Source organism: Oncorhynchus nerka, linkage group LG28 (assembly GCF_034236695.1).
Source record: "Oncorhynchus nerka isolate Pitt River linkage group LG28, Oner_Uvic_2.0, whole genome shotgun sequence".
Classification (NCBI taxonomy): Eukaryota; Metazoa; Chordata; class Actinopteri; order Salmoniformes; family Salmonidae; genus Oncorhynchus; species Oncorhynchus nerka.
This window is the reverse complement of record NC_088423.1, coordinates 15,705,067-15,714,712: the sequence shown is the minus strand read 5'-3', so window position 1 is coordinate 15,714,712 and position 9,646 is coordinate 15,705,067. Positions and strand designations below refer to the sequence as shown.

The window sequence follows — 9,646 nt, the reverse complement described above, 5'->3', positions numbered from 1 at the left end:
ACTCATGACCTCATGACCTGCAAAAATCCACCAGCCAAATATACAGAGTTGTGGAATTGGTACAAATGCTAATTAAGGTTTCCAGTTATTCGCTGGAAATGCACTGATGTTAGATTTGGATCTATCTGGAGATACCTTGGCTGTAATGTCCACAATGGTAAAGTCCACAAAAAGTAAAGTGGAGTCAGAGGGAAAAGGTTGACAGTTGAGGGAGTAATGGAAAGAGAAAGTATGTCCGATAGATGTGTAGAAGAAAAAGGGAAAGTTTGAGAGTCCAAGACCTGTTAGTTTAGAAATTGAGAATTTTTGACAGCTGTTTGAGAGATTTGGTTGATAGATTTTTATCATCACAACAACATATTATGAATTATTTAAGACTTGATAAGGCCTTAATTTGTTTACTTAGGACGCAGACATTATTGTCTACCAAAAGAGGGGTTGTTAAATTTTGCACCTGGTGGGCTCAATCCTGAAAGCTTTCCTATTCATCTGAGCATCAAATCACATGATTCATTCAACTGTTAATTTAATCATTTGCAACAGTCACACATCATGAGACAAAACAATGAGGTTGCTGGTCTGGGGATGCCCCTAGGGGACTTCAGGTTGGGCAACCAAACTCACTGGTAGAAAATCCCTTTCAAACCAGTAAGTAGTGACATAGTGGATTTAGCGTTTTGCCATGACAATCCCACCCACCTCCCTTCTGTTAAAGGGTCCTGGTTATGTTACTGTTTTCTGTTGTTTTTTTTCTCACAAAAATAAAAATGCTTGTAATGGCACTTTATATGTACACCTGAGGATGTGGCTTAATTTCTTGAGTGCAATTGTTGGAATTTGGATGGAAAATGGAGCGCATTTATAATAAACCCTACTTTGCCTGCTTTGTTTTCCTGCTACTGCTTGTTAAGTGTCATTTGCGTGCGCGGACCCATGTTACGGGCGTTTCGCTCGAGCGTTGTTTTGACACTGTGGAACGAAGAGCGCGCGTTTGGAAGTACGGGAACGCGCCAAACAGTGCAGATGTGTCGCAGATTTGAGAAGTCACTGTACGTACGGAGAGATCGAGTGGAATGGAGAAATTAATCTGGAACTAAATCGAAAACAAACCTCACTTTCTAGAGGGAGGGTTGGGGGAGGATAATACAATTTTTAAACACGACTTCTAGATATTTGTCATAGCCTATACAGTTACTTTGTAGCGACAGAGCTGAACTAACAGCGGTTATTCTCATCTCTACTAGATCAGTTTATTTCAAAGAGTAAGCAGAACGTTCTATATTGGACCAATGGAGCTGTCAGCGATTGGTGAACAAGTGTTTGCTGTGGAATCAATAATCAAGAAAAGAGTTAGAAGGGTAAGGCGTTCATATTGGAAACAAAACGCATGTACCATAATTGGATAATGACAATTTTACGCACTTACGAGAATATCCATTATAGGGTACCCTATATTTAGTAGGGAACACAGATGGCTACATTGAAAAGCACTTTACCAGTGGTCTATTTATATCCAGTATCCATTGACATAAACGTTTAAGGGGGCGTGAGAGTGGGGAGTATCTCTTTAAATTTAACATAACGTGGAGCGTGTTGCAATCGCATTACACTCCGGGTGCCAGTGGTCTATCCTAACGGAAGCATCATATCGGAACCTAAACATTGCATTCAGTCTTGTGCATTGGCAGAAGAATAGCCCACGGGTTATTCAATTATTGCGCATTTGTGAAGAGCTACGCAGTTTCGCTTGAGGAAATGGCAGATACAGGTTTGTGGGTTATTAGGGCGCAAACCGCGGCCGCCTCGTTTGACAAGCATCATGTATGATACGAAGTCCTTGTAAGTGTTGGTCTTACATTACATTAAAAGTGAATTCGATTCGGTCCATGAGTCATTGTCAGTGCAGGCGCTCATCAACCGTTAAAATGGCCAGTCCCCGTAACATAGGGAAAACATTTCATTCTGTCAAATATTGTTGTGCATGTCTTTAATCTCTGTCCAGTTCACATATTAATTTTATAATGTTCTGAGCGTGTGTAGGGGGTGTCTCGTGACGTTCCTAATTCTCTCAAGTCACCAGTGTGCTCGTGCGATGACGTCATTCTATTTAGCAACTGTCAAAGTCAAGAAGCTACGTAGGGTAACGTCATATAGCAACGTCATGGAATCTGACTTCCCGGTAATGACATGATTACATCGTATAGATGAGAAGACATGCATTTCCTTGATTTTCAAAAGTTATTATAGGCTATTTATCTATGTGCTTGGAGTAGACTGTGAGCATAGCAACATTACCATTAACATCCTCCCACACACACTCTCCTCTTTCTCCCTGATTGATGTTTGTCTCCAACGTTCTGTGTCACAGGGGAACGTGGAATATCTATTGAAGTGGAAGGGATGGCCCCCCAAGTGAGTATCATCTCTATGATGTCATCATCATATCCAGTAATCCAGGACCATGAGTCATGCAGAGTATTATTGGATGGATGAGTAACCACGGCGATGTCTTTGTACAGATACAGTACATGGGAACCAGAGGAGCACATCTTGGACCAGCGTCTGGTGCAGGCCTATGAGGAAAAGTAAGTCCATGAGACACTGTAGAGGCTTTACCTAGCTAACGAATATCATAGCACAGTAGTAGTAGTAGTATTAATACACCGTACTGTAGTAATAGTAAACTATGCCTGTTTGTACTGACTGACCTTACCATTCCACCAGAGACCAAAAGGACAGAGCTCTAGTGTACCGGAAGAGAGGACCCAAAGCTAAAAGGCTTCTACTACAGGTGGGATGGGTTAATGTTAAATGTATCTTCTCCTGTGTCTGTTTAGACAGAGTAATACTAGTTGGCATACTAACTAAAGGGGTAAGGATGTTGGAGAAACACTGCTACTAAATAAGACATCTTTATTATTCCCCTCTCTGTAGAACACTATTTACACCATGGATCTCCGTAGTGCCCACAAGGCCCCAGAGAAGCCTCCAGCTCGCCTACGTCTCTCCCTGACTCGCTCACTGGACTCTGAGGCAGAGGATCCAACCTACGGGGCCTGTAGACGGAGCCTGCACCCCCACCTGGACCACCACAAAAACAAACCCAGGAGGTCACAGTTCGTGCACCTGGCCTCTCCCCCTGGTCCCCCTACCCCCACACAGGACCCCACACATGAGGACTGGGGAAGGAGGGAAGAGGAAGATGAGGAGGAGGAAGCTCGACAGGATGAGTCAGAGCGAGAGACAGAGATCTCCAGCGGCATTCTGAATGGTAAGTGTGTTAGTCGGTCACAGGAAGTTTCTATTCTGCCTAATCACCAAATTGACCTAATTCTAGACTGTGTGTGTGTGTGTGTGTGTGTGTGTGTCAACCTGTTAGTAGGTATAGTACAGGAGGCCCGCTGGGCAGACAACCAGGAACATAAGCTCCCCGATCCCATCCAAACTGGCCACTGGCAGAGCAAACAGACACAAGTAATGGCAAGAGAGAGGGTTGACAATAGGGTTTAATGTATGGCGCAGAACAGTACATGTCAATCTTCCTGGTAGAACACAGATGGCCTATGCATAGCCTACAGGCAATGTACTCATCATGCAAGCAATGCACAGTGCTCTTATCAACCTTTGTCAGTGAGTTCATGATATCAGGAACGAAAGACAAATGAGATACACAATCTAGGTCACCATAGAAATGTAACTTAATAATAAGTTTGTTCTTGAATTGCGGTGGCATTTGCATCTCCTGGCTTTGCAACCATGGAAAACACTTTAAAATTACAAATAGTTACAAATCATACATGTTTTTTTGTTTATAATGAACTAAAACATAACAGATGATGTTTATATTGCAAAACCTTACCTTAATGCATTGTATAAAGTACCAAGAGCAAGCAAATTGGTTTGTCCCTGTAGTGATGAGTAGAGTTGTAGTGATAACTTTTGGGCGGTAAAAACACCTATATGCATAAATATTAATATAATAACCATCATATTGTGACGGCCCTGAATTTTTCTGAACCGTCTCAGTGCTTCTCCTTCCAATAGGGCGCTTTCCCTTTAATTCCCAATTAAATAGCCAGCATCAGCTGCGCAAAAGTGGGGTTGTGATGGAGACGTGAATGAGGATGTGTTCAACCCTCAGTTCCGAAGCTTCTCTATTCCGTTTGTTTTGTAGCCTAATAGAGTTTACCCAGGATCGGATCCAATCTTTGCGTCCGTGGACTACACCTCTCCGTTCTTTGTGGCCTTTCTCTGCTGGAGATCTGTTGGCGGATTGGATTGTCTGACTGACCGACTGACTACAACCTTTTTTGTATACGGTATTTCATTTGTTTTGATGTGAGGTATACTGTGATGATTTATGTAGTTAGTTGTAGTTGAGGACTTAGTAAGAGTTGATACGCTTTAAAGTTCTGTGGTAAAATAATTGTTATATTGATTGTATGATTAATACTGGGTTTACGCTACACTTGAATGAACGGACAAACATTACGTGACTAAGGTCACGGGAGTTCCCTGAACTCCTTTACCGGGCAGGACACTTTTTAGGCCCGAGGTACAGGACATTTCTAGAAGAACCAGAACTCATTGTGATATTATTATATGTGTGTGTAATCATTGATGTTGCTAATACAACCCACGCAAAAGAATATAGTTGTTTTTGAAGTTCTTTCCAATGTTTTAAGGGTTTATGAAAAGTTTATTTCCATCCTGACTTTTACATAAGTGTTTTGTATTGGTGTAGACTTGACGGACCAGATGGGACTCATTCCCTCCCAAACCAAAAGGAGAAACCAATGTTTTCTCTGGTAGGCACAACCTACCTGGCACCCCTATAACTAATAACCTCAAGTCAAAACCGTTACAATATGGAAGTAAATTTGGAGTCACGCGATGATATGGTGTGTGGCCCTCTCACTAGGACTCGGGAAACCATCCAGTTGATTAGGCTACAGATGAAATAAATGATAATGAACTTCACAGGGTGGTGAAAGTGCAAGGTGATGAGCTTGATGCTCCTGTCTAATAAATATTAAGGGTCTTATTCTGGTGACATGATGATCGATGCTTGACTGACGTTTGACAAATACAAATATTCTCGCTGTTGTCCATAATAATCTCATCATGTAGACTAGCCAACCCGCACAGCCTACCTGCACTGTAGCCTACCTGCACTGTATCTGTGAGGTGTTGGCTAGAGCACGTGTCAAGACCAGAGTAGGCACATTTGCTATTTAAAACAACAGTTTTTCATAAAACTATGGGTAGAGTTGAAAATGCGATGTAAACACATTGAACTTTAGTTTTTTATTCGGTACATGAAAACCTAAACAAAAAGTACATTTTGTATGCACTACGTCATCGCGCACTGATTTTTTAAAATCCTCAACAAGTCCATTTGTGGAAACAGCACTGGTGGGAAAATGTTTATATTTTCCTTACACCGATTCTAGAATATTCTCATGCAATTCTGTCACCAATTGAATGGATACCTAGCTACTGTGAGCAAAATCATTCAAAATATATCTTTAGTCAATTATGTTTAAATGGTTAATGACCTTGGATGTGTCCATCTGTGGTCTCCAATCCAAAAATTCTCAGTTAACACCAATGACACATTTTAGTTATCATCATTGATGTTACAACTCCTACTGGAGGCACAGTGTTATTTAACCTTTATCATAATGATAAAAACTGTTAAAAGTCATGAAGCTGACATATCAGTTGATTTAGAATGGGAAGATGTACACATACATTCAATACACGTGATAGACTTGATGAAATCCCAGCAAACTTACCCTCCTGTTCTCTCTCTCTCTTTCCTCCGCTCTCCCCTCCCATTAGGGCAGAGTAGGGCAGAGGACTGGAGATCCGTGATTGGCTCAGAGGAAGTGACCGTGTCAGAGAGGTCGGACGTTTGGAACCCAGTGATTGGCCCAGGGGAGGTGACCGTGACTGACGTCACCATAAACTCTCTCACAGTGACTTTCAGAGAGGCCCTGGCAGCCAAAGGCTTCTTCAGAGGCTGGGGCTTAGAGTTCTAGAGAGTTCTAGAGGTTCTTGAGTTTTATCGTCACAATGTCGGGAATGCGTGAACTCTTTCTCCTCATACGTTTACCCTTCTTCCCTTTCTGGCCTTGTGAGTGACCTCTGTCCACACTAACTTCCTATTCTGTTCAATAGGCAGACTGTAGTGTACAGTATACACCGACTACATTGAGATGGGCATACACTCCTACATCGAGCCGGCTATACACTGTATATCATAGCCTTCTATACAAGAAAGGGTTTTGTGCACTGCATATGGACTGTTATTATTATATGTGGCTTAGAGTATTGTAATGATTTAGAAATCCTCTACAAAATGACTTAATCAGCCTGCATACTTTTCTCCTCTCCTCTATGGGTAGATAGTGATAATCAAGACAAGTTGGATCCCACTAACACCCTGCGCAACACATGCAGTGTACACTGTCCTTAAAAGTGGAACCAAAACCTTTCTTATTTATTTTTTTACAAAAAACTGACTTGGGAACAGTCTGTTCTGAATTGCACTGTATTCACATCATTTATGTGGTCATCTTTGTGGAATCTACCATTGGTCAGTGGCTGTTTATCCCACTCCAAGCCGAGGCTGATGGTGTCTTGTGAGTATGACTCGGTAAAATGATCTCCCTCTGCGATCACAATGCAGCAAGGGATTATGGGACTGCCTGAAGTTACTCTTTCTGGAGATATTTTGGGGCTTGTAAACGTGCGTCTGCACGCGCACTCACAACAAAGCAACACTGACTGCCCTCTTTTTGGATGTTTATTAAGCTATCCTTTGAGCTTGAAGTAAGAGGAAATAGACTGAAGGGTATTGTCTTTTTAGTCCTTATTTTTTCTATATATCGATCTGACTGAATGTAATTCAATGTATTTATTATTTGAAGGAGAACTTGTGTATTAGTAAATACTGAACAGATTTTTTTGGTAACACTTTACTTGACACCCAGCGTCATAACCCATTGACATGTTCATAACCATGTCATAACAGCTGACAACTTGTCATAACATACATTGTTATTTTATGGCTGGTTATGACACCTACACTACCGGTCAAAAGTTTTAGAACACCTACTCATTCAAGGGTTTTTATTTATTTTTAATTCTACATTGTAGGATAATAGTGAAGACATCAAACCTATGAAATAACACATGGAATCATGTAGTAACCAAAAAAAGTGTTAAACAAATCAAAATATATTTGAGATTCTTCAAATAGTTACCCTTTTGCCTTGATGACAGCTTTGCACACTCTTGGCATTCTCTCAACCAGCTTCACATGGAATTATTTTCCAACAGTCTTGAAGGAGTTCACACATATGCTGAGCACTTGTTGGCTGCTTTTCCTTTACTCTACGGTCTGACTCATCCCAAACCATCTCAATTTGGTTGAGGTCGGATGATTGTGGAGGGCAGGTCATCTGATGCAGCACTCAATCACTTTCCTACTTGGTCTAACAGCCCTTACACAGCCTGGAGGTTTGTTGGGTCATTGTCCTGTTGAAAAACAAATTATAGTCCCACTAAGCCCAAACCAGATGGGATGGCGAATTGCTGCAGAATGCTGTGGTAGCCATGCTGGTTAAGTGTGCCTTGAATTCTAAATAAATCAGTGTCACCAGGAAAGCACCCCCACACCACCTCCTCCATGCTTTACGGTGGGAAATAAACATGCAGAGATCATCCGTTCACGCACACCGCGTCTCACAAAGACACAGCGGTTGGGACCAAATATCTCAAATTTGGACTCCAGACCAAAGGACACATTTCTATCGGTCTAATGTTCATTGCTCGTGTTTCTTGGCCCAAGCAAGTCTCTTCTTATTATTGGTGCCCTTTACTAGTGGTTTCTTTGTAGCAATTCAACCATGAAGGCCTGATTCACAGTCTCCTCTGAACAGTTGATGTTGAGAAGTGTCCATTACTTGAACTCTGTAAAGCATTTATTTGTGCTGCAATTTCTGAGGCTGGTAACTCAAATGAACTTATCCTCTGTAGAAGAGGTAACTCTGGGTCTTCCATTCCTGTGGCGGTCCTCATGAGAGACAGTTTCATCATAGCGCTTGGGTTTTATGACTGCACTTGAAAATGTCAAAGTTCTTGAAATTTTCCATATTGACTTGACCTTCATGTCTTAAAGTAAAGATTAACTGTAATTTCTCTTTGCTTATTTGAGCTGTTCTTGCCATAATATGGACTTGGTTTTTTACCGAATAAGATTGTTTTCTGTATACCCCCCTACCTTGTCACAAACACAACTGATTGGCTCAAACTCATGAAGAAATTCCACTTTTAACAAGGTACCCCTGTTAATTGAAATGCATTCCACTGGCCTACCTCATGAAACTGGTTGAGAGAGTGCCAAGCTGTCATCAATGCAAAGGGTGGCTATTTGAAGAATCTCAAATATAACATCTTTTGATTTGTTCAACACCTTTTTGGTTACTACATGATTCTGTGTTATTTCATAGTTTGTCTTCACTACTATTTTACAATGTAGAAAATAGTAAAAATTAAGAAAAACCCTTGAGTTAGGTGTTCTAAAACCTTTGACCGGTAGTGTACATAAGTGTCAAAACCCACCACACAAGGTAAAACATTCCATTACACCATGGCCTGCCTGTCAACAGTGTATATATTTTTTTACATTTACCATATTCAATGCTCATTGTAATTGCGCACACATTGATGTCAGACATGCACCTATCCCAATGTGCTGTTGCTGATGATTAGGATAAATGCAGGAGCAGGACAAGACACCCTCTTTTTGACTGATGACTGACATAACAGCATGTACGTGATGGGCTTATATAATTAGGATGGTCATAATGCTTCATGACATTGTCAGAGTGTTTTCTACAAGTTATTTAAAATGACATAATGTATTACAACAAAGGATAAACTTTCAAGAGAAAGGAAACTTGTTGGCAGGGGAAAAAATGATTACAATAAAATGTTGGTTTTGATTTGTGGGTCTCATAACCAGCCATAAAATAACACAATATGTCACAACAGGTATAAATATTGGTCATTAGTGTTACATAGTTATGACACTGGGTGTCAAGTGTTACCTATTTTTCTTCAGATTAAACTATGCGCTAATGCGGTAGCCATGACAAGACTCGTTTGATATTGCCAAATGTGGTTAGTTGCTTAAATATTCACTGCTGAGCAAAGACATTTTGCACTTTATGGTTTGTCTAATCAAAAACCATTGTCTATAACTTGTCAATGTCTGAGATTATTTATATTGTACTAAAAATAAATGGATGTTGAGCTTTAATTGTTCGTTTGTGAATGATTTATCGGAGGTCATGTGGGCGAGATAATGAAGTAAATGTGTTGTCCGTGCAACCAATGTACGATTGGCTGAATCATGTTACTGTAGCTTGTGTAAATAGACATTACAGGTATTGTTCCAATGGTACAAACATACTTTATTGTACAATAAAATTATTTGCAAAAAAAAATACAAATCAGACCACCAAAATAACTTAAATTTGAAATGGAGCAACAGTTCTTTTCTGCTTCCTTTTAGCACAAGCACCAAAATATGTAGAGAAAAGTGGTCAAAGATTCCATTTGAACACTAAACAAA

At 40.5% G+C, this 9,646-nt stretch overlaps 1 protein-coding gene across 3 annotated transcripts; it reads left to right on the top strand.

The window, feature by feature from the left end:
• Nucleotides 1-993: 993 nt before the first annotated feature.
• Nucleotides 994-9,331, top strand: cbx7b (chromobox homolog 7b). Of its 3 annotated transcripts, XM_029639994.2 has the most exons (7): nucleotides 994-1,049; nucleotides 1,245-1,358; nucleotides 2,369-2,412; nucleotides 2,520-2,585; nucleotides 2,725-2,791; nucleotides 2,935-3,271; nucleotides 5,845-9,331. In XM_029639994.2, the coding sequence occupies exons 2-7, from the start codon at nucleotides 1,290-1,292 to the stop codon at nucleotides 6,042-6,044; spliced, it is 783 nt and encodes a 260-aa protein (XP_029495854.1). In that variant the 5' UTR covers nucleotides 994-1,049; nucleotides 1,245-1,289; the 3' UTR covers nucleotides 6,045-9,331. The 3 variants fall into 3 exon arrangements, with proteins under 3 accessions (XP_029495854.1, XP_029495853.1, XP_029495855.1); XM_029639993.2 differs by having other exon boundaries at nucleotides 1,014-1,358; XM_029639995.2 differs by lacking the exon at nucleotides 5,845-9,331 and adding an exon at nucleotides 3,380-4,649 and having other exon boundaries at nucleotides 1,014-1,358.
• Nucleotides 9,332-9,646: the final 315 nt, after the last annotated feature.

Excerpts from the sequence above, each read along its gene's own strand:
- cbx7b (XM_029639994.2), top strand. The coding sequence starts at position 1,290 with ATGGAGCTGTCAGCGATTGGTGAACAAGTGTTTGCTGTGGAATCAATA. Across the intron at positions 2,413-2,519 it reads TGGAAGGGATGGCCCCCCAA|ATACAGTACATGGGAACCAG; the intron begins GTGAGTATCATC and ends GTCTTTGTACAG. Across the intron at positions 2,586-2,724 it reads GTGCAGGCCTATGAGGAAAA|AGACCAAAAGGACAGAGCTC; the intron begins GTAAGTCCATGA and ends CCATTCCACCAG.